This window comes from Molothrus ater, chromosome 7 (assembly GCF_012460135.2).
Source record: "Molothrus ater isolate BHLD 08-10-18 breed brown headed cowbird chromosome 7, BPBGC_Mater_1.1, whole genome shotgun sequence".
In the NCBI taxonomy this organism is placed as follows: Eukaryota; Metazoa; Chordata; class Aves; order Passeriformes; family Icteridae; genus Molothrus; species Molothrus ater.
Genome location: NC_050484.2, coordinates 37,973,736 through 37,998,266, shown reverse-complemented (window position 1 = coordinate 37,998,266; position 24,531 = coordinate 37,973,736). Strand labels below are relative to the sequence as shown.

At 45.3% G+C, this 24,531-nt stretch overlaps 1 protein-coding gene across 7 annotated transcripts in view; it reads right to left on the bottom strand.

Annotated features, from left to right (window-relative positions):
* The window catches only part of PKP4 (plakophilin 4), a 69,014-nt gene that overhangs the window by 29,022 nt on the left and 15,461 nt on the right, over positions 1 to 24,531 (bottom strand). For 5 of the 7 annotated variants that reach the window (XM_054515390.1, XM_054515391.1, XM_054515394.1 and 2 more), the window contains exons 1-2: positions 12,856 to 12,947; positions 11,875 to 12,008 (exon numbers count right to left, since the gene is read on the bottom strand). In XM_054515390.1, the coding sequence (XP_054371365.1) occupies positions 11,875 to 12,003 (129 nt within the window). In that variant the 5' untranslated portion in view covers positions 12,004 to 12,008; positions 12,856 to 12,947. Of the gene's footprint in view, positions 1 to 11,874; positions 12,009 to 12,855; positions 12,948 to 24,531 lie in introns of those variants that run through there. The other 2 variants (XM_054515395.1, XM_054515396.1) reach the window with 2 other exon arrangements.

Below are 24,531 nucleotides of genomic sequence, written 5' to 3'. Positions count from 1 at the left end.
AACTCTGAAACAATCACTGATTCATCACAGCTGTGTGTTTTGACTCTTCCTTAGGTGAATAAACTACAAAAGTGGAAATTAAATGGGTCTTTAAATCAGTGATTCATGCAAATATTGATTTATCACCTGTTACAGAAAGAAAAACATGTTTAAGCATTCTTGGGTTTTATTACTCCTACAATTAAAATTTTTGTGTCTTCTTACATTACCACAGTCTAACAAAATCAGTGCCTATAAAGTCAGTCTTCAATTTAACCTATAAACAAGGAAACCGGAAAATATCCTAACCTTTCCAATCACAAACCTTCAAATCCTAAGTTATTCTACATTCTGACAGTAGTTGGAAACCTTAAGATTTATAACTTCAAACTGTGTGAGTGTAGAGATGTGCTATTTCACCTTTTCTGAGTTCAGCTTTTTTTATATTTCTTGGTCAAGGGTACCAAAATTCTTCAGCCTTTTTAAGAGGCTTTTGGGATGCAACACTGCAAGGGTGATGTGGGAAATACCAGTGCTGCACAGGACAGGTGTAACTCAAATCTGTAACCATTTTCTAAAGCTCTCTGAAACCCAGACTATGTCACATCAAAGGATATTGAGGGTGTTTTTCTCCTCAGTTAGCTTTTATTGACCAGAGAAGGGTTCTATTGAGCAATTGCATTATTTTTCGAACTGATACTGTAAACCCTCTGAAGTTTAGGTACAACATCTAAAAATAGACGAACACCAATATTTAGTGATCAGATGAAGCACCAAGCAAGTCTTCTAGAGAGGTCAAGTGCAGCACAGAGCACTCGTTTGCTGTGAAAGCTCAAATGACTGATGGGGTTTCTCCCGCGTGTGACTCACGTTATGGTTCTGCCCAGCAGCTGTGTGGAGCCAGGGATATCAGCTCCTGCAAACTGCTCCTTCACCCCCACGGAATGGGGTGGAACCATTTCCCTTTCACCAGCCACTCTCCACCCCTGCCCTTCCAGAGGATACCTGCGATTGTGGACACGTCCAAGCATTTCTGATAACTCCCGAATCAAACTGAATAAACACCTTAACATCCCCAATTTTGGCAAGAAAAAGTGGGTTTGCATCCAGGACATCTTTCCTGTTCCTCCAACTATCAAACCAATATTTAAACAGCAATGTCATGGATGCAAACTGCAAATCCGAATCTATTGTTATTTACGGATCTTTTAATTAGATGAATAAAATTAAACATGCTAGCCATTAATTGCTTCCATTCAACCAATCTGGATTAATTTCCCTTTCCATTACAGATAGAGGCATTAATGAACACATTATTCTAGAAAACATCTTGCTGCATAACATTTCAAGTAATAAATTGCCCATTTAAATAAAAATCCCTGGGTTTTGCCCCACACTACAAAAATTCAAAGGCAGTTAAAACAGAAGAACTATACTTCTATTCTTCTTGAGAGTAGAAGAGGTGAATGATGTAAGTGGACAACACAGCAATATTTAAACTACATTTAAAAGCAAAACTCGCTTGTATTCTATCAGAAAAACTGAGATAAGGAGAAATAGGAGAAAAAGCCACCAAGCCTCATTTGGCCACTTCAGAGACACTTGCACTGCTGAGTTGGGAACAACACCATCCGCTGTCTATTTACATTGATCCTCACTTTATCTGGGCATTGACCAGAGAGCCACAAACTGCATAGTGCACTGAACAGCAGAGGGGTAAGAGGCCTGCAACTCCTCTGCCAGTTTTAAATCACGCTGATGCTTAGGAAGATCCAATGTGCTTTTGCAAGTGCAAGTATAGTAAGAAAAAAAAATCCAGCTCTGTTTTCTAGTCTGAGTATATTCTGGCATGCCCAGCCTGGGAGTCCAAAGAAGCAGCAGTTTACAAACTTTGAAACCATGAGTGCTGATTTGTGTATGCACCTTCTTAAATTTGAGATCTGCAGCAGGTGCTATGTCTTAAATACCTGCATAAATATACAAGACAGATAGTTTTAGACCTCCCATCTTTTTACAGCTGGGATACCTCAGGCTTTAAAACTTTTTTTCTTTAACCTTAAATCATATTATTATTATTATTATAGAAAACTAATTCCTAACCAGCTCTAAATTAATCACCTTTCTAGTTTATGCCTCCTTATAACAAAATTTTATACCACTCTGAGTGCACTTTGGACATACCTCCACAATGGGTATCTATCAGACAGCACACTAGTTCTGGCAGGAATCTATTGGAATTTGTTTCTCTCTCCAGGTTCTCTGGGAGCACTGGGAGAGCTCACTTCTTGAACAGGATGCTCCCTGCACAGAGCTCTGCCCTGGGCACAAATCACAACACACTGACGCCTACAGCACTGGCTACTGACAAAATGGCATTGCAGGACTCAAATACAACTCTTAATAAGCTCATTAGCACTTGCAGCAGAACATCTATGTGGCAAGCACATAGTAAAATCAGACACAAAATTACAGAACATACTGCCATACTGCATCCCAAGGAGCAAACAAGCCTTCTTAGACACACTACATTGGCTCAGCCAGAACTACTTTTATTCAAAACTATTCAACATACATTGAGGGAAAAAAAAAGTAACCTGTAATTCTATAAACCTCTTTAGCAGCAACTACTTAATCACCTTATCAAACTGCAGGTTTTATGTTCATAACCTAAAATTCCACTGCAAAGCCACAGGCCATAATTCTTAATACGAAACTACAATAAAAGCCTTAAGCACAATTTCAGCTCCAGATGAGGAAGTGCACACACATGGGGCAAGAAAGCAGCTTGCTTTGGAAAGCAGTTGTACCAACTGCAGGCAGACAGGCTGCTGTGAGTGAAAACCAGAGCCCAGGACATCACAGAGCTGTCTCATCTCCTTTTGGAGGCTGCAGCTTTTTCAGAGGGGGGCCAAACCCTGCGCTGGTGTTGTAGTGTTCGCACCAGGTGACAAACTGCTCTTCCTGGGTGAGCTCTGCCCAGCAGGAACCTCACTTGGGATGACATTTCACTGCAAGGCGAGGCCAGCTACACCAATCTCAGCAGCTGAATCTTCCTTCTATGTAAAAGCTCAGTGTCTCTGGTGGCTCCAGGGCAAGGGACAGCAACCACCACTGTGCTGGCCTCTTGCCAGCAAATATTTGAAAACAAGTAAGTGATGGGAATGCTGTTAGCACAACTGACCATGAAGACTGCCATTCTTCTGTTGCAGGCGCTGGATAATAAAAGGGGGTTTGGGGGCAATTCTGTGCCTTCTATCTGCATCCTATCATGATACCATGTTGCAGATTCACTTTTTTGATTTATGTTAACGGGGAACTTTTATCCCTCAGTAACATAGATGAGAATAAGGACTCTACATTCACCACACTGAAAAATAAAAATTACTTCCTTCCCTCCCTGTTGTGATTTGAGGACCTCTGGAAAAACAATTTTAAACAGTGGTCCAGGTGGCCAGTGAAAGGTTTTCTACTGACAGCTCTGCAAGAATCAGTAGCAATTGCACAAGCAATGAAGAGAAGTCACAGATTCCTTTTGAATGGTTCATGCCTGGCCAGCCAGACCTAGACTGGGCAGCTGGACATCAGAGGGAGACAATGCCTCCAATGAGCAAAGGCATCTCTTGCAGCTTCTTGACTTGACCAGCTCTCAGTGGCTGCTGTAGCAGGAGGCTGGGCTAGGATGGGCTGGCACTCCCATCCCAGTAACACTGGGATATGCTAACTTGCTTCAAATGCCAAATGTCACTGTCTACAAAACATTATGAAGGTAACTATAAGCTGAACCATGAAGTGTTTTCTAATCTCAAAAGTGTTGTCTGTTGAACGATTGAGCTGAGCCCCTTTCAATAGCTCAAGTTACTAATCTAAGAAAGCGTAGCCTGCATTTGAGAGGAATATTTTTACCTTGTGTTTACTATTTCTTATTCAACTGTAAACACAGTGCAGAGCCGCACAACTTCCATCACCTGTGAAAGTTCACACAGTGCTACAGAAAAGGTTATAATATTTTGGATAGTTTCATGATACAAATGTGCAACAAAGAAGAGGACAAACAAAACAGAAGCTGATTTATACCTTCCTTTATATTAACCTCTTGCACTCATCTATGCAAAGTTCTCTGTTCCTACCTGCCATAATTCAGAGCTAGATCAAGCAACTCACTACTTAAACCCACACTGAATACTGTATTTTCCAAAATGGATGTCATACCGTAGTGACCCAATATTTAAATTCTCAACCAGAATGCATTGCAGAAAAAGCCTATACTTCAAACTAACCATATTAGAGCAATCTTAATATTTTCTGTAAAAATTAAGTTTACTCACGCACACAACTGCATTTGCATGCTTTCAGTATCTCAGTGTCTTCCAAAACAGAAGACAAAAGATAAAAAATTGGACAGTGTAGAGAGAATCACAGATTACAGGATGTGAGATGACACAGCTACAATTACTGGCTGATCACACTTACTCTGTATTCAACAGCAGCAGACCATTAAAGCCCTTAATACTTTTATGCATGCATTGTTCACTAGTCTGGTACAACAGTTTAGTGCTGCTCTAGCTGATGAGAGATCAAAATTTTAGCATTTTATAAAAAGCTTAGTGTTGCCAGTGGCAGGAGGGAAGAATGGCACTGGAGGCATTCCCGGACTGCCTCTGACACATCCTCTCTGGAAGCTTTGTGACAACACTCGGGCAGCTCAAGTCAGTGCTGGAGCCGAGGGTACTGCTCTGCCAGCTGGGCACCAGGGTGAGCAGGCAAGCTGATAATCTAAACCAAGGGTGCTACACAAGGTGTCAGTACTCCAGCACACGGCAGAGGCCCCCACAGCTCCAGATAGGCTCTTTTTCAAGGGGAATTTCTCCTCTGAAGCCGAACAGTACAAAGGAGAGAGGAAAATTAACTTCTGGGTCATCATATGGATAAAGGAGTACAGAGAATTTTGATTAAGGAAATGAGCTGGCTATTTCACCTGAGACAGCAGTGGCATTAAATTTATTCTAGAGTAAGACCTTTAGGAAGCTGACATCTCAGACTTGACTCACTGAAACTAAAATGCTGGTAAACAGCAGAAACTCTAAACCTCAAAGCTCTAGGATTAAGTAGGCAAGAGTGACCTATGCAATTGAACACAACACTAAGAGAGTTGGAAGAAAACCCCAGTTCTTCCAGCCATTCACAAAATGTTGATCACGATTTTTGTTTCACTCCTGCCAAACTTGGGAGTCCATTCAACAAAAAGTACTGCCTTCGATTCAGAACTGCCACACATGAATCACCTAACTGATCACTAGATGCATGCAAATCAGAATTCCAAAGTTTGTGCCCAATTACTGGAAGTTCATTTAGTAAGTCTCTTTTCAGGTATCTCCATGAAGTGATATGCCTACACAGACTATTGAATGTACAGCACTACATATCTGAACTGTAAAGAAATCTCCAAGACTTAATATCAATAGTTCTCAGTTAAAAAGACGTTTTAACATGCAATAAAAATTGGCAGAATGCATTCTTCCTTCTGTTTCCATCTGAAACACACAGAGGTTTGCTCCCTGCTCCCAGACCCTATAAAAAGCATCTCAAAAATAATGTAAAAATTTGTACTTAAACAATAATGAAGGAAAAAAGCGAGGTGCACATTCTCTATTTATACAATACAGTTCAATGCACTTACACAAAAGGAAAGGATTTTGTTGAAGTCCTGAACAAACATGTTTTTCTTCTAGAAAAACATGTAGAGAAACCCAAGTATTTTTCATCTGAAAGCATATCCAGTCATTCTTACTCTGTCATCTATTTACTAAAGAAAAGGTGAAGAGTTGCCCATCTCTAAGTGTCACAAACAGCTAGACCAAAGAACAAACTAAAAAACAGCCACTGCTGCAAGTGCTTCTGTCTTAGCAAAGACATTAAAATCAGCATATTCCAGTTACTTTTGAAAACTACATTGATGAGTGGTGTTTCCTGCAAGACCTTTTCTCAGCCCAGCCACTGAAAAATAACGTGCTAAGCATGAAATTCAAAATTCCAAATGATCCCATTTAATCTTGTCAATTCAGCAGCAGCTCATTCCAAATCCAGCAGTATACAGCTTGAACACAGAAAATAGCAATGATTTCACAAACCTACAAGGAGCAGTTGGCAATTAGCTGCCCTACATTCCAAGCCCCCCAAAATACCATCCTGCCCCTACAATTTCTAATAAATTGTTATTTTAGTATGAAAATACTCAATTTACTTTTAACTTGCATAAGAGATTCCCTACAGAACTCAACTAAACGTCTATGCAGGATTCAGAACTCCCCAGGATTCAGAAGTATAGACATGTTTTACTTTTATTTAAAACTTATTTCAGCAATTCCTAAGATACTTCTACCCATGACAATATGGAAGCCTTGTAACCTTTTAGAAGGGAAATTCATGTTTTAGGGAAAAAAAAATCTCAACTCTCCTCTAAAACAAACCCATAGAAAACAATTCCCTCCCCAAACAAAAAAAAAAAAAAAAAAAAAAAAAAAAGAACCACAAAAAACCCAAAATACTCAAAATCCATCATCAATTTTACCTAAAGACAAAAATATGAAAATATGTTACTTACAGCTTCATTACAATTAGTCTTGGGACTCTCATGCACTCAAAAAGTAATTCGTCTATTAGAATCCCAGGATTCCTGGGGCTGGAAAAGCCCTCCCAGCCCATGGAGTCCCAGCTGTGGCCATGCCCACCCTGTCCCCAGCCCAGAGCCCTGAGTGCCACCTCCAGAATTCCTGGGACACCTGCAGGGATGGGCACTGCAAACCTCCCTGGGCAGCTGCAATCCCTGAGCCCCCTTTGCATGGGGAAATTCCTGCTGTGCCCACCCTGAGCTGCCCTGGGCCAGCCTGAGGCCGTTCCCTCTGCTCCTGTCCCTGTGCCCTGGGATGATCCCAAATCCCCCCGGCTGTGCCCTCCTGGCAGGAGCTGTGCAGAGCCACAAGGGCCCTCTGAGCCTCCTTTTGTCCAGGCTGAGCCCCTTTCAGCTCCCTCAGGAACTCTCCAGGCCTGTTCCCTTCCCTGGACACACTCCAGCCCCTCAATGTCTTTCTTATATTGAGGGACCCAAAACTGTCCCCAGACCTGGAGATGTCCCAGCAGTGCCAGCCAGGGGAGGGCACTGCCCTAGTCCTGATGGCCACACAAGTTTTGACAAGGGCCAGGTGCCTTTGGCTTTCTTGCCCACCTGGGCTCATATTCACTTTAAAACAAATCTTGAGCTTTGTCAGAAATGCACAAAGCTATCGTGATCTAAATTTCTTCACAGGTTACACCTCTTCTGCTTGTGTTATTTTATAACGCTATGAGTGAATTGAAATGTTCCTTTCCTAAAACATGACCAAAGGAGATTGACCCAGCTGTCTGACACCTGACTCAATGAGAGACTGATCAGAGTTTAGACTACACACTCCAATTTGGTAAAATAGTTGCTTTAAACTAGAGGTCCTAGGAAAAGGAAACAAATGGAAACAAATGGGAACTTTTCTTAGAAGCAGCTTGTAGGGGTCAAAGGCTAATTGGTGCCACTTTTTATATAATCATAAACTATTGTCTCATGCCTATGGCAGAAAGCTTGAAGTCACTGAATACATTTATCTATCTTAGAACTACTGTAGTAATTTTAAAAGTTTTTATTAAGTTAAAATCTTGCCCAATTGGCAAATAAGAATAAAGGCTTTTCTTGATTGTGTTTCCATTGCAGCGTTTCTGAAGTACTTGGGTCAGGGTGTGGCAGCTCTATTTTACAAACACTGACCTGCTGCACCTCGCAGCAATTCCTGTACCAAAGGAAACAGCAAACAGTGTAGCAGTTTCTGTTCAAGCTTAATAAAGTGAAGAACTTCACTGGAAAATATTCTGTTCTGGGCTTTCTGCCACACAGGAAGGGTGTTGAACATGTCAGTGTCCTTAATTATTATCAACAGAAAAAATACCAGAAAGCAGCAGTTCAGCTCTTAATTCTTTCATATTATCACTTCCAAGACTGAAGGACAATTTAAATCTTCCTCCCCTCACACTCACTTTATGTGTCTGTAGGTTTCACAGTAAGGTTCCAATTCTGAATTTTGTGCAACACGGATGATAAATGACTATTTAATTTTTTTTTAGCTTTCATCAGAATTTAGTTATGTAATAGCAACATATTTAATAGCCTTTTTATAAATGGAAAGAGGAAGAGGTTTTACCCTCCTTTTGAAAAGAAAGACATATTCCATTATAATTTTTTCTCTAGGACTAATAAAAAGATACAAACATGGCTTGGGCAGGCAAAGAAACACTAACAAAAGCCTTAAGTGCACACACATGTCTGGAGCTGTTCCCGATAGCACTGCCCTGCCTTCTCAGTTGGTAGGATCCAGTACAGCTGGAGCACAGAGCTGTCCTGGGCAGGGCATCCCTGCCTGGAGAGCCCAGCTCTGCCCCTGACACTGCAGCTCCTGGGCACAGCATCCCTGCCTGGAGAGCCCAGCCCTGACACTGCAGCTCCTGGGCACAGCATCCCTGCCTGGAGAGCCCAGCTCTGCCCCTGCCACTGCAGCTCCTGGGCACAGCATCCCTGCCTGGAGAGCCCAGCTCTGCCCCTGCCACTGCAGCTCCTGGGCACAGCATCCCTGCCTGGAGAGCCCAGCTCTGTCACTGCAGCTCCTGGGCACAGCATCCCTGCCTGGAGAGCCCAGCTCTGACACTGCCACTGCAGCTCCTGTGCAGGGCATCCCTGCCTGGAGAGCCCAGCACTGACACTGCAGCTCCTGGGCACAGCATCCCTGCCTGGAGAGCCCAGCTCTGACACTGCAGCTCCTGGGCACAGCATCCCTGCCTGGAGAGCCCAGCTCTGTCACTGCAGCTCCTGGGCACAGCATCCCTGCCTGGAGAGCCCAGCTCTGACACTGCCACTGCAGCTCCTGGGCACAGCATCCCTGCCTGGAGAGCCCAGCTCTGACACTGCCACTGCAGCTCCTGGGCACAGCATCCCTGCCTGGAGAGCCCAGCTCTGACACTGCCACTGCAGCTCCTGGGCACAGCATCCCTGCCTGGAGAGCCCAGCTCTGACACTGCCACTGCAGCTCCTGTGCAGGGCATCCCTGCCTGGAGAGCCCAGCTCTGCCCCTGACACTGCAGCTCCTGGGCACAGCATCCCTGCCTGGAGAGCCCAGCTCTGCCCCTGACACTGCAGCTCCTGGGCACAGCATCCCTGCCTGGAGAGCCCAGCTCTGCCCCTGACACTGCAGCTCCTGGGCACAGCATCCCTGCCTGGAGAGCCCAGCTCTGACACTGCAGCTCCTGGGCACAGCATCCCTGCCTGGAGAGCCCAGCTCTGACACTGCAGCTCCTGGGCACAGCATCCCTGCCTGGAGAGCCCAGCTCTGACACTGCCACTGCAGCTCCTGGGCACAGCATCCCTGCCTGGAGAGCCCAGCTCTGACACTGCCACTGCAGCTCCTGGGCACAGCATCCCTGCCTGGAGAGCCCAGCTCTGACACTGCCACTGCAGCTCCTGGGCACAGCATCCCTGCCTGGAGAGCCCAGCTCTGACACTGCCACTGCAGCTCCTGTGCAGGGCATCCCTGCCTGGAGAGCCCAGCTCTGCCCCTGACACTGCAGCTCCTGGGCACAGCATCCCTGCCTGGAGAGCCCAGCTCTGCCCCTGACACTGCAGCTCCTGGGCACAGCATCCCTGCCTGGAGAGCCCAGCCCTGACACTGCAGCTCCTGGGCACAGCATCCCTGCCTGGAGAGCCCAGCTCTGACACTGCCACTGCAGCTCCTGGGCACAGCATCCCTGCCTGGAGAGCCCAGCTCTGACACTGCCACTGCAGCTCCTGGGCACAGCATCCCTGCCTGGAGAGCCCAGCTCTGACACTGCCACTGCAGCTCCTGTGCAGGGCATCCCTGCCTGGAGAGCCCAGCTCTGCCCCTGACACTGCAGCTCCTGGGCACAGCATCCCTGCCTGGAGAGCCCAGCTCTGACACTGCAGCTCCTGGGCACAGCATCCCTGCCTGGAGAGCCCAGCTCTGACACTGCCACTGCAGCTCCTGGGCACAGCATCCCTGCCTGGAGAGCCCAGCTCTGCCCCTGCCACTGCAGCTCCTGGGCACAGCATCCCTGCCTGGAGAGCCCAGCTCTGACACTGCCACTGCAGCTCCTGGGCACAGCATCCCTGCCTGGAGAGCCCAGCTCTGCCCCTGCCACTGCAGCTCCTGGGCACAGCATCCCTGCCTGGAGAGCCCAGCTCTGTCACTGCAGCTCCTGGGCACAGCATCCCTGCCTGGAGAGCCCAGCTCTGACACTGCCACTGCAGCTCCTGGGCACAGCATCCCTGCCTGGAGAGCCCAGCTCTGACACTGCAGCTCCTGGGCACAGCATCCCTGCCTGGAGAGCCCAGCTCTGACACTGCAGCTCCTGGGCACAGCATCCCTGCCTGGAGAGCCCAGCTCTGCCCCTGACACTGCAGCTCCTGGGCACAGCATCCCTGCCTGGAGAGCCCAGCTCTGACACTGCCACTGCAGCTCCTGGGCACAGCATCCCTGCCTGGAGAGCCCAGCTCTGACACTGCCACTGCAGCTTAGCCACACTGTGAGTACACTCCTTGCACACTGCAGCATAAAATGCACCACCTTAAAGCCACCACCAACATACTTCAGGCAAATGAGCCCTAACCCATTTGTGACAGGCTAAGGTGGCACAAGGGAATCTGTTGTTTGGAGAGAGGGGACTGAAGGTATCTGTAACTCTTGGCTGACTTTTCACACTGCAAGGGCCTCTGGCAGTGATATCATGCACACTGCAAACGTGAATACTAATTGTAACACTGCTAAGAAATTTTAGGGTTGCTATTGTCACCTTAAATTACTTTTGAAACTATTAATTTAGGCACAAAAATTAAGATTCAAATTTCATCATCCTGCGGAAAATTTTTAACAATATGGTATTATGGGTGTGAAAAATGTTGATATCAAGAAGATATAACCTAATTCTCATCTTTTAAGAAATGTTTATATGGGACAACATAAGAACTATTACATTATTTGCATTCAGAGCTACCATCTTGAATCAAGTTTTGATTCATCTTCAAGGAAGTTCCAAAACAGAGACAGCAAAGCAGATTTATTCTCAGGTTCAGATGTTACAGTTTGTGTTTGTGTTTAAAGGCAACAAAGATGATATTATTTCTCAGTATGATACAATGAAAGCCAAAGTATCCCTTCTCTCTTTGTGTTCCTTAAATTTAAAAAAGAAAAAAACAAAAACTTTAGCTGGAGTGTTTCCTTGTAGAACTGCTATATTTTCCACTTGAATGATTTTTACAAATTAAGGCTGAATTTGATTGCAAATGCAATTTTATTTTTCCTGTAGAAATTATCGCTTTAGATACACAGCCATAAATGTGCTTCAGATTTAAAATGTATTAGTACCTTGGTATTGATAACTGAAAACAAACTCAGAGTTTAAAGACCATTTTAAAATAAAGTACAATTAATCATACCCAATCTGTATGTGCAGGACTTAAGCACTGGACACTTGGTTTTGCAGGACTGACAAGGACTGATTCTAACGTCGCATCAAACCTACACTAGCTTTTCTCTTTCTTTGCCACTAAACCTGCATTTCCAGTCTGACTTATAACAGCAGTGCAGACATTCCAAGGGATACAGAATACCAGAATGATGCTTCTGTTTAATGCAGTAACTGAACCCCTTATATTCAGATTCTAAAACCGATACACGAAATAGACTATGGCGGCACTGGGTCGCACGCACAGAAACAAACAGCCATGGCTGCTGCAGCAATGCAGTAAGAGACAGCAGTTAGCTCCACACACACTCTGAACTGATGAATTGCTGAAAAGGAGGCAGATACCTGTTCCTTTACAGAAGCCAGAATGGTTGTGGCAGTAGTCTCTGGTTCCATGCCTGGGCCTGTGGATGTCTCCTGTGCTGTCTGCGGCAGCCCCTCCTCCACCATTGGGCTCTGCTCAGGGGCTGGCATTTTGCCTGCAATAACAAGATTTTAATATAGTTTACATTTTCAGCCAGTGATGTTTAAAATCCAAGTTTTCAAGATTATGAATTATATTCATTTTTTTCTAGAAGTTTTCCAAACTTAACTAAATTAGCAGAGAACTTTGCATTACTCAATCTATATTGTGTGACCGTGTTTCACTTTCACAAATGGAGACCAGAATCACCTACACAACTCAAGGGTCAGGCAGGAGCAAGCACGCTGCATGATGCTTCAAGATTATTTTTAAAAATACTGGTTTGTGGTGGTCAATAAAACTAGCACAATTCAAGATGCATGAAAAATACTAGTGTTAACTATTAAGCACACCCAGGATCAGTACGAGTTTACCACATGCAGTTTTCGGCACAGAAGAATGACACATAACAGCAGAATGCTCTGCTGTCAGGAACAAACTATGGAAGAGACTAATTATGGCAATAAAAGCTTAATGGGAGCAATGCTTCTAATGCTCTTTTTGCAAAAGAGGAAATTAAAATGCTGAAGTTAAAGCAATTGCCCCGGGCTATGGATAGTGTGGAAAGGACTGACAGGATTAGCATCCAATAATCCCAAGCTGTGTTATTACAGAGGCAGCACACTAAGAACTCCAATCCATGGAAAAGAGCAATTAATTTGTTCAATTATCAAAGTCACTATTAACCAATATTACAGAAATAGTTATGAAGTGTGTTTAACGCTTTGAAAACAGCAAGTAAGTGGCATTCACAAAGCTGCTACACAGATACCACGCTTTAATTTCCTTCAGAAAATAAAGCTTGTGAGGTCTAATGTTAGAAGTAATCCATATTTCATTTTAGATTTTCAGAACAAACTCACCCAATATTCCTAGGGCAGACAAACAGGAAGAGATTCCTTCCCCATTCCATTCATTATCAAAGGGTGAGGAGATGCTTAGGCTGCAAATGGGCTCCAAGGCCAGGAACGGACCCATGAGACCCCTCCGTGTGGAGCTGTATCAGCCATGAGCACCTGAATGAGCACAGGGCAATGCACAGGATCAGTGTACACCTGTGCTGCAGAGCTGCATGTTTCTGACAGGGTTGAAAGGGGACTTGAGCTGACCCTGGTGGGATCTCTCCTGGGATCACTGGCCTCTTGCAAGGTTTCTCCCTCACCCTGTATGCAGAGCCCAGGCAAAGGCAAAGTCCTGTGCTGTCAGAGGAGCCCTGTGCTGCTAATGGAGAGGTGAGGTGATGGTGTAAAAACAAGTGGTTTCATTCTGCTCTATGTACAGCAGCATATGGGCTGTGAGAGGAACGGCTCCTCCTCAGGCCCATGACCTCTTCTGGCACTAGCACAGGCTCTTTATTAACCACTCTGTTCCAGTCTGCTAAAAGAGCTCGTGACATGGTTCATGTGCAGTTTCACATCAGCCACTGAGGGATTCAAAGAGTTTTTGGGGAAACTCAGGTGAGATGAGTGATGAGAGGGATTGGAGCAGTCTTGGGGGCAACCTGTGGTGCAGAAGCCTGGTCACCCACCAGTTTCCACCACTGCAAATGGAGAAAGAAAAGCTGTTTCCCAAACACATCAGAGAAGAAGCACAACTCAGCATGGCAGGACTTTTCCCCTCAGCACTTTGCAGGTGAAGCACAGGGAGGCTGCCCTATACATACCCTGAAATGAGCCTGTATGAACAGCCCATTCTTACCATACATCTACACCACACTTATCTTCTGGAACAGGCAAAAGAAACTGCACAAAGGTTTCTGCTGTCTGTCAGTACTGCACAAGAACACCTGAACATGCTAGCCCAGCCACACCAAGAGCCACTCTACTGCCTTCTCCCTTCCCCACAGACACGGCGCTTCCCTCGCCTTCTCTCCCCACAGACGTGGGTCTCCCCTCACCTTCTCTCCCCACAGACATGGCGCTCCCCTCGCCTTCTCTCCCCACAGACATGGCGCTCCCCTCGCCTTCTCTCCCCACAGACATGGCGCTCCCCTCGCCTTCTCTCCCCACAGACGTGGGTCTGCCCTCACCTTCTCTCCCCACAGACATGGCGCTCCCCTTGCCTTCTCTCCCCACAGACATGGCGCTCCCCTCGCCTTCTCTCCCCACAGACATGGCGCTCCCCTCGCCTTCTCTCCCCACAGACATGGCGCTCCCCTCGCCTTCTCTCCCCACAGACGTGGGTCTGCCCTCACCTTCTCTCCCCACAGACATGGCGCTCCCCTTGCCTTCTCTCCCCACAGACATGGCGCTCCCCTCGCCTTCTCTCCCCACAGACATGGCGCTCCCCTCGCCTTCTCTCCCCACAGACATGGTGCTCCCCTCGCCTTCTTCCCTTCCCCACAGACATGGCGCTCCCCTCGCCTTCTCTCCCCACAGACATGGCGCTCCCCTCGCCTTCTTCCCTTCCCCACAGACATGGCGCTCCCCTCGCCTTCTCTCCCCACAGACATGGCGCTCCCCTCGCCTTCTCTCCCCACAGACGTGGGTCTGCCCTCACCTTCTCTCCCCTCAGACATGGCGCTCCCCTTGCCTTCTCTCCCCACAGACATGGCGCTCCCCTTGCCTTCTCTCCCCACAGACATGGCGCTCCCCTCACCTTCTCTCCCCTCAGACATGGCGCTCCCCTTGCCTTCTCTCCCCACAGACATGGCGCTCCCCTCGCCTTCTCTCCCCTCAGACATGGCGCTCCCCTCACCTTCTCTCCCCACAGACGTGGGTCTCCCCTCACACAGACATGGCACTGTGAGGACCACACCATGCTGTCCTCCTCATGGCCAAGCCCCGTGGCACACAGTGAGTGTTCCCCTCCTGCCCCACGGTGAGCTTGTCTTCTCTCCTGCCCCACGGTGAGCATGCATTCCCTCCTGCCCCACAGTGAGTGTTCTCTCCTGCCCCATGGTGAGCGTGCATTCCCTCCTGCCCCACAGTGAGTGTTCTCTCCTGCCCCACGGTGAGCGTGCATTCCCTCCTGCCCCACAGTGAGTGTTCTCTCCTGCCCCATGGTGAGCGTGCATTCCCTCCTGCCCCACGGTGAGCATGCATTCCCTCCTGCCCCACAGTGAGCTTGCATTCCCTCCTGCCCCACAGTGAGTGTTCCCTCCTGCCCCACGGTGAGCATGCATTCCCTCCTGCCCCACAGTGAGTGTTCTCTCCTGCCCCACGGTGAGCATGCATTCCCTCCTGCCCCACAGTGAGTGTTCCCTCCTGCCCCACGGTGAGCGTGCATTCCCTCCTGCCCCATGGTGAGTGTTCACTCCCTCCTGCCCCACATTGAGTGTTCCCTCCTGCCCCACATTGAGTGTGCGTTCCCTCCCTCCTGCCCCACGGTGAGTGTGCATTCCCTCCTGCCCCACGGCGAGTGTTTCCTCCCTCCTGCCCCACGGTGAGTGTGCATTCCCTCCTGCCCCACGGCGAGCGTTTCCTCCCTCCTGCCCCAGCGCCGTCGGGCACCCCGGGCAGGGCACGGCCCTGCACCATCACCCAGGGCAGCTCCCGCAGGGATTCCTCGGGCCCGTGGGTCTGCAGGGACCTCCGTCAACTGCAACTGGAACAGAACTCACTCTCGACAAATAAAGCAGCATTAAACGCTACTTGACTTCCAAGGTGCCACAAATGAATAACCAGACATATCTGGCTATTTTTGAAACACTATTTTCATTAGTTTCAGCTTGCAGATACAAAGGCTGCCACACTGAGCCTATCACAAGCTGCTTGTCAGGTGGGCACACAACTAAAGCTTCAAGGGGCATTTCTACAGAACCCATTAAACAGCAATTAAGCAAGCAGAATAAAAAACAACGTCTAATAGTTGTATAATAGAATTTTGAAAAGTCAAATGCACAACTTTACGGTTTTAGAAAATGGAAATTGTTTTTTTCAAAGTTTTATTTCTGAAAACTAACTCTTTAATCAAGCATTAAGAACCCAAAGCACAGAATACATGTCACAATTCCATGTGTCATATCTGATTTTTTATATCACTTACCATAGTTTTTCTATAACTATAACTCAGTGTTTCAGGTTTCTAAATGACCTGATAAATTTGCAAGCATATCAAGTAATAAAGCTACCCAATCAAGGCTTTCCTTCATTTAGAAACATCTGCTAAGCAATCTAAAGGACTAGTCTCACAAACTCATGTTACACATGCCCTTCTCTCAGAAGGGGGCTGCTTGTTGGTCCATGTATCCCACTGTCTCCACCTGCATGTAACAGGGCAGTGCTTGCTTGGGCAGGGATCCTGTTTGGGATTTCCAGGAGAGAAGTACAAAATACAGCAGTGAAACAATCTCAATTTAGCTTTTCCATAGTTTTCTCTCTCTTCTCACCCCAACATTGTGAATAATTTCTGCAGCAGATTTCTGTAATAAACCAGTCCAGAAAACATCCCTCTGAGCTGGCTGGAAGGTGTACTAATTCATTGGAACAGAAAACCTACCCAGTATTGAGTATATAATAAAAACATCCAGATAAAAACCAATCAAATTAATTATTAGTGAAGGTGTCAGTGTTAAATGTACATCTATCTCAGTGTTAAGAGATGTAATCACAGACCTACACCCTTTCACACAGGCAGTCGTTTCAACTGATGTTCCTTCAATTAACACATTTCTTGGCAAAATTACTGATTTTCTAATCTTGATTCCAACATTAAATAACTGTTGGCTCTGGTCCTACAAACCCTTAGGTACACACTTGAGCTAATAAACAAGTCTGCCATCCCCTCCCAGCCCTGCTGCCAGGCCGTGGGCTCGGGTGGCAGCGCAGGAGAGTAAGGGAGCAGGAGAAGCTCTGCAGGGCCCCGTCCCACCCCACAGCTCTGCCTGGGGATGCTGCTTAAGGACAGGAACTCACAAAGTCAAGGCAGGTTCTCATCTTCACCTTATAGGAACAGGAAATAGCAAGAGGAGGTTTTGTGAGAGCCTTGAAATCTGGTGTGAGTAAGAAGTTTGGAGAAGTTAATACAAAACCCTCTTCCTTCCCTACACAAGACTGGGATTTAACTACTCAAAACACTCCCTGGACTTGTGCTACCACTCCTTTGGGGATAGATAACTGATTCATTATTGGAAAACTAGCAGCCAGATTTCATACCTCAAAAAAATTAGGTTCACAGTTATTTTGCCTGTCATGGCTGAATAGTCAGGCATCACCCAGAACAGGAGACTGCTCCCACATTTTTCCCAGGCTGTCCAAACCCTCATTGCCCACAGCCCCATCCTGTAGTTTCCTAGGTCCTGCCCTGGGCTGCTCTCTGCAAGCCCTGAGCACTGAGGGATCAGGCAGTACACACAGGTACCATCAGAAATGCACCCTAATGCTTCCCTGCATTCCAGTTCTTTTAATTCTCAAACTGCTCCTGCACACTCAAGATCTAGGATCTCTGCAGCCACAATGAAAACTCAGAAAATGTATTTTACTGTTTATAGCTCTGTTCAGTGCATTTCAGCACACCTGACTACATCTTAACATCACTGAACATCAAAGTTCACACACTAAATTCTCTGCTATTGCAAAGAATACACAAGAATTGGAAGTCTTAAATGTTCTGGAATGATCTTTTGTTGGATGTTGCAGAATGGAGACTTGTGCGTGGTGTAAATGTCTCTAATAGAGCTCAAGAGTACAATGTGAGAAGCTTGGAAACATGGAGAATTTGTTGTGCATTTCAGTCTCTGGTAAAAAAAATAATGTCTTTCAATCACTTAGATAATTTTTCAGGAAAATACTTAAATAGTTCATCTTGTAGCATAAGTCCAAGAAAATTCTTAACATCTGTTCTGAATTTTCAAATTCTCTATTTAGAAGTAAAGACCAAAAGCAGCGATAACCTTGCTCCAGGCTGGCATATCCAGATCAAGTGTGCAAGAAAGACAAAGCTGCTCAATTTGAAGCCTCCAGTTTGAAATACCCCAAAATAATTTTGAGAACAGTGGTTTTCCCAGCCTCTCTGCTGTAGAGACTCACTCAAATGGCTTTATGAAACCACACAGTAAATCAAAGCAGAGCAAACCAAGCCACCATAAAGACAGCTTTCTATCCATGGAGGGTTCAGCAAGGACCCCCACACTGGGCAACCTAAACAGCCCCATAACTGCCCCTTCAGAGGACAGTGCTGCCTCCAGTGTGCACCCCCTGCTCTGCTCACGTGGCTCACGCAAGCCCCAGCTCCTGAAGCCCCCCAGCCCTTGTCCTTCCACTGCCCCCTGCACTGGGCTGGGCAGAGTCACCCGGTGGCTCCAGCAGCAGGCCAGGCCGGGCTCTCACACTGCTCTCAGCACACAGGGAAGGAACCGGGGAAATACCTTCTTTTGTGTCAGATTGACTGGTCAGACACTGCAAAGCCAGCAGTTAGGGAGCTCATCTGACTCGGCCATGCTTTTGGGGACCAGATAGGGGTGTGTTTTCCTGAGCCAGCTGATCTTGCAGCCAAGTAATCACTGACACAAGGAAGCAAGAACACGCTACTGAGAAACAGAGAAGAAATATGAGAAATCACTAAACCAAGTGTAGTAAACCATACGTTAAGTTTTCATTGTCATTAGTCTCTACTTCCCACTTTTCAGTGCTCCTCCTGTTATTGTCCTAGATACATCCAGACAGCTTTGCCAGTACCAAATAATCCCACTTCTTTTAGTGCAGGCCCAAGAAAAAGCCAGACCTTTTGAGGATTGATGCCAGACAGAAGTGGTGCTTTTTCACAACCTCCTAATCCCTTCCCTTCGTATTCCTCCTGCCTTCCTTACATTGGTTATTCTTCCAAATATGCTTCTTACCTATGTTCCCTGTTTCTGAGCCTCCCCTTGCTGACCTGCAGCCAGTAAGAACAGTCACCAGCACAATTCATGCTGAAGAGGTAATAAAATTCTTACCAACTCTGCCAGCTAGGCCATGATGATGATGATGATGATGATGATGATGATGATGATGATGATAATAATAATAATGTTGTATTTATTTCATGAGAGAAACATGCAAAAAACAATGGACACCCTCTCATCACTGAAAATCCTCACATTTATCTAGCTACAGGGGTAATTCAAGGAACAATAGTAAATTACCAATGATATTAGACATATACTCATTAGTACAGAGGGGAAAAGCTCCTATAAGCTAAAATCATCTTGTTGGGACACTAACATTATTTACTACATGACAAAGTTATTCTTGTATATCTACACTGAGAACAACAAGGCAAATCTCAGCTCTTGGTCAAAGACTCTGCTCATCCTTTACAGTGTGCATGAAAAGTCAAAACCTGAAGAAGCCGTACTACGTTTCTAGTTTTTACAGGAAGATATGATTAAAATTTATCTGTTTTCAGGTTCCTTCACAGAGCTGTCAGAACACTTCCAGGAGCAGTTCCCATTGGTTCCACCCTGCTGCAAGGCCAGAGCTGCTCACCTAAGAACCAGGCAGGGATTCATATGCTCGAGCTTCCTGAAACCAAGTGACTGAACCACGCTCTGCGTTCTGTCTGCCAGCCTGCAGAATGTCTTTGGGTGGAGAGGCAGCAGATGACAACTTACCCGCTTGCAAGGATGATGCAAGCAACTAAAAATGGATTCTGTGAAAGATGGCTTCAGTGTTTACATAAAAGACAGGGTTTGAAATTTCCAGATGCAGTAGGGGAGGATACTCCAAACATCAACTGCAGGCTAGCCACTGTGTTCAAGACATGTTTTCTTTATGGACATTAGTAGTGCACAAGTTCATGCGGACTTAAGGATGAAATCAAGAAAATAAACATGTTACCTGATGAAAACACAGAAGAAAGTAACTTCAGTAATGGCAGGATAAAAACCACCTGCACAGTTGTGCAGACTGAGTCCCATAGTCAAAAAGGAAACCTACACACACCTGAGCTGTTCCCTGAGAAACGTGGGAGATGTTTAACTGATTTACCACTAAATTTAGCCCCTTCCTAATCCCTTTTTCTTTACAACACATATTTTTTCCTCTTTTTAATTTTTTTGTTTTTTACTTAAATATATGCAGGTTGAAAAACCATTTGGTACTGTATCCTGATTAAAATCTTAAAATGTACATTACCCTAGCATTTGATAAACATATTTTTGTTACAGTTCCTAGGAAAAGACAGTTTTTTGGGTTTTTTTGGCTACATACTTTAACTCCACTCCAGTGAGCAGGCAAGATTCGACATCCACAAATATCTAGTTGTAACATGCTCACAAGACTAATATCTTTTATAGCTTTCAAGTGAGCCATTCACCAGAAGGTATCAGACATGTACAGCAAGACAACCATTTTGAATAAAGACATATTTATAACCATGTCCTTCAAGGCCTGAGGCACTGTCTGTAGCTCACCTGAAAAGAAGCCTCTGTCATCTGAAAGATGTCTGGAGAGCATTTACACTTGGCAAACGTATGAAGCACGAGAAGCTAAATGGCAATAAATAGAGTTTTCAGTAGTTTAAGTCAACAAGGCTCCATGACTTATAAGAAAAAAGAGACCCCAAATTTGAACCTTCCCTTTGGGCCATCCCACGTCTGTGTTGCTCTTTTCTGCTGAAGTATCCAAATCCACTGCCATTGAACAGAGCCTCATCAGAGCACAGTGCTCAAAGCCAGCTCTGCAGAACAGCAAACAGACAGCAGATTGATCTCGAGGGATGAAGTTCAGTCTCTCTTCTATCGCAGACTGAGGGGGAGGAGGGACACGTAGCACCACAGAAGGATTTCAGGTTTTCCAAACAGGCCGTCAGGTGGCTAGGGCATTCATCAATTACTCATCCAACCATGCACAGAAGGATAAATTCTCAGTTTGGTATTGGAATAGATGCAATTAATGCAGGTATGAAGTCCTGCAGAATGAATTTCACAGAACAACATGACTTGCAGACTGACAGCTGAGACCCTGCAGCATAGGCATGCTGTGCTGACAGCACTGCTGCCCTGCGCCCCAGCTCCAAACAAACCTGTGCCCGCTCCATCTCCCACCCGAAAACTACAAACAAGCAAATGGCAATTAAAATGAGAATGGCTGTAAGTACAGATATGAACACTGCCAATCACAACAATGGCTGCAACTGCTGTTCAATTTCTACTTGTATTTTCTCCTAGCAAAATTATTGCTCAAGTGTGACTATGTTATTGCTAGAGAGAATGCTCACTACCTGCAGGGAGACATGCCTCAGAAATATTAGCAACCCAAATATATGTTATATGCCTTTATAAAAGTATGCTTCTCAATTTCATCATATAATATATTTGAAAAAAATTATTATACAAAAAATTTTCTCAATGATAACAATTATCAGCTACAATTCCCATTACAAAAGACAGCTGGAGAGTTACAGACTTCCACAGCTCCCTGTTTGCACAATGCCAGTTTTGAGCGATGTGGTGTCACATGTGTCCCTGAGATGGTGTGGAGCTGGCTGCCACCAAGGCAGTCATCTCCTGCCTTTAGACAGCAAGCAGCTGTGAGCAGTGCCTCCCCTGCACAGCTGTGTGCTCACTGGCAGCACAGCCTGCACATCTGCAGGGCCAGCCATGCCTCAGGAACGAGCCACGCACCGGCGGCCGCTCAGCCGCCTGCGGCAGGGACAGCAACCCGACTGTGCCCCTGCAAAACTGAAAACTGACCACGCTGAAACCCTGCTTTTACTCAGGATACATTCATGAGTTCTTCAGTGCTACCGGTGGATGCTCCTGCCCAAATGACTACTACAGAAATGTCAAATTCTTGCATACCATAAACATAAATTGAGGAATACCACTGTTTTCCAAACATGGCTTCCGATTAGCAAAAGGAAGAATAATCTGCAGTTTAGTAATTGATGAAAGTTCATTTACTAAAATGAAGTTTCATCAATTACTAAACTGCAGATTACTCTTCCTATTGCCCTGAATTAGAACTCCACAGCAAAACTCTGCTGCCAAGAACATTCTACCTGCAAACTTTTACATTTAAGCAAATGAAGCTCTCTCCTCTTCTGTTCTCCAAGCTAGAAGTTTAAAAAACTCCTTGAATGTAGAAGGAAATTTTAAGAATTAGGCAACAAGCATCTGGGTTTTCAGGCCACAATTACCAATACTTTCATCAGTTCTCCAATATCCCGAAGGTGATATTTTCCCATGTGTATTTGATTTTGTTCACCCCTCAAAATTGAAAGTACTGTAGTAGGATTACACATAACTCTACTCTATAGATAATTAAGTATTTCTACTAATACTTTTTGAAGAGATGAAGAGTTGTGAACACCAAAATTTACAAATGATATCACAATTAGAGGAGATCAAGGACAACTGACTAATTTGAGGAAAACCACAAGGAAAGATGAATGAGCCAATGTTGATAAACACAAAATCATAGAAACTGTTCCCATCCAAGTGACCATAGGCCTTCCTGTAGCAAGGGTAGGTGACAGAAACACAGCTACAAAATTAGGCAGGCTCAGGTTAAAGTGCCTGGCTAGGCAGGGAAACCTTTTGCTGAAATGCCACAGGGGGGAAAAGTCAGGTCAATGGTACATTAAATAAAGTCAATAATTGTAACTATACACCAAAACAGACATCCACAGTGCAAAATGTAGGTAATCCAGCATACAGCAACAAAAAAAGTCAGAGAGACAGACAACTATATATTGAAGGAATGAAGATTAAGTGTGGAAATCGCACTTGTGAATTAAGTGTGGAATTAAGTGTGGAAAGTTGGTCAAGAAGCAAAACAAATACTGAATGAAGGCATATGGTTCTTTGCTGATGCTCAGTTAAAACAAGGAGAAACTTTAAGAACAGCATTCACAGGCTTCCTGCTGTGTGGCAGAACTGCATCTTTATGCAGCACTACAAGATCCTACGATGCAATTTTCTGCTCACAGTGAAAAAGATTTCTTCCTGTAAAATCTGCTAAAGGCATGCAATTTTGTCATGAGATGGCAACATTTTGCCATCAAAGTTTACCAGTTGGAGATGCAATTTAGATAGCTTTCCTGCCTCAGTTCCTGAAAGACTGAAAGTATGACTCAAACGTATTTTAGATGCTAACATCAAAGGAATCTCAAAGAGTAGTCACAACAACACCAATCTTATTTCTACCTTTTAATTCCCTGCCCTATATTCTAGTCACATGCTAATTCCTGAGCAGGGCAATTAAGCACACCAAAACCAGTAACAGGCACTAGAATTTCAAGTGTTGGGAAAAAAGCGTGGGCTTGTTTTATCAAATCTACCTAATTTTGTTGAATGACAAGAGCACTAGAGAAACACATTTGGGTGTAGTCTTGACACTGCCATGTGGCTTTGTGAGACACAACCAAGAAAGCCAAGGTGAGAGCCCTGGGGAAAAGAGAGGTGACCAGGGCACCTCCTTAGGGAGCTGAACCCAAGGCAGCAGTTGGCTGGCACGGAAAGGCAGCTTGGGACGCGCTCTGTCACAGCTGCGCTCCCTGGCACAGCAGCACAGGCTGGCACCCGTAGGCATTCCATAGGGCATGGCTGGGGCAGGGACACACAAAGCAGGGAGGGGTGGGCCAGCACGCAGAGGGCAGGAACTACAGGAGAATGCAGCTCAGAACAAACAGCAAGCTCAAACCCAACTGACCCCAACACACCAAACGCTGAAGTCTGCTCATCGCCCCCAGCAATACCCAATTTCACCTCCCAGGCATTGCCCTGCCTCACTCACACTCCAGGTAATGCAGGTGACACAGAGAACCAAGTCCTGCATCAAAGCAGACACTGCAAAACAACAGCTCTGAGGAAAACACAAAGCTGGGATGCCTATAATCAAAGTACCTTCCCCTGGCAAAGAAAAGAGAGGGAAAAGAAAAATAAGGTACTTCACTGATCACTCCTGCTTCTTTTCCATTTTGCACTGCATTGAAAATGCACAATCTTCCCAGACTGCTTCACTGAAGTTTTGTGCACCCAATGTCAAGCTGGATCAATTGAAAAGTCAGAAGAAAGCAACCAAATGAAAGCAAATTTTATGCAGAAGTTGCCTGTGTTCGGATATAAAGCAGAGACTTTTGGGAAAAGCAGTAATAGCCAAAATAGTGAAGTCACTGCAGGAAAGACAAAATAATAATCAAGGATAATATTTAAAAGAGCTACAGCTACCTTCTTGCCAGTAACAGACAACATAAATGACATTAATTATTTAAGTGCTGCTGTCTTTTCTAAATGGAATACAGGGGTTCCTTTTTGCCCTTCCAAACTCAAACGAACATGATTTTTTAGATAATTTCACATCTACACATAATAGAAAAAAATAAATGTTCACACTTAGATATGCCTGACAATTAATACTGATATATTTAAATAAGTATATCTACCAATAGTGAAGATACAAACTCAACCAGTTATTTTCACTGTGCTGTAACACAAATCTCAGAATGAAGGGTTTAAAATCTTTGCTAAAAAGCAAAGCCTCTCAGTAACAAGGAGGGAGTTGGAAAATTACGCAATTTTAAGTCTTGAAAAAAAGACAACAATTAATTAGCGTTTTAGGGGATTTCCACTTTCAAACCTGAGAAAGCCTGCTCCTGCTTGCTCTCTGCAAGTCCAG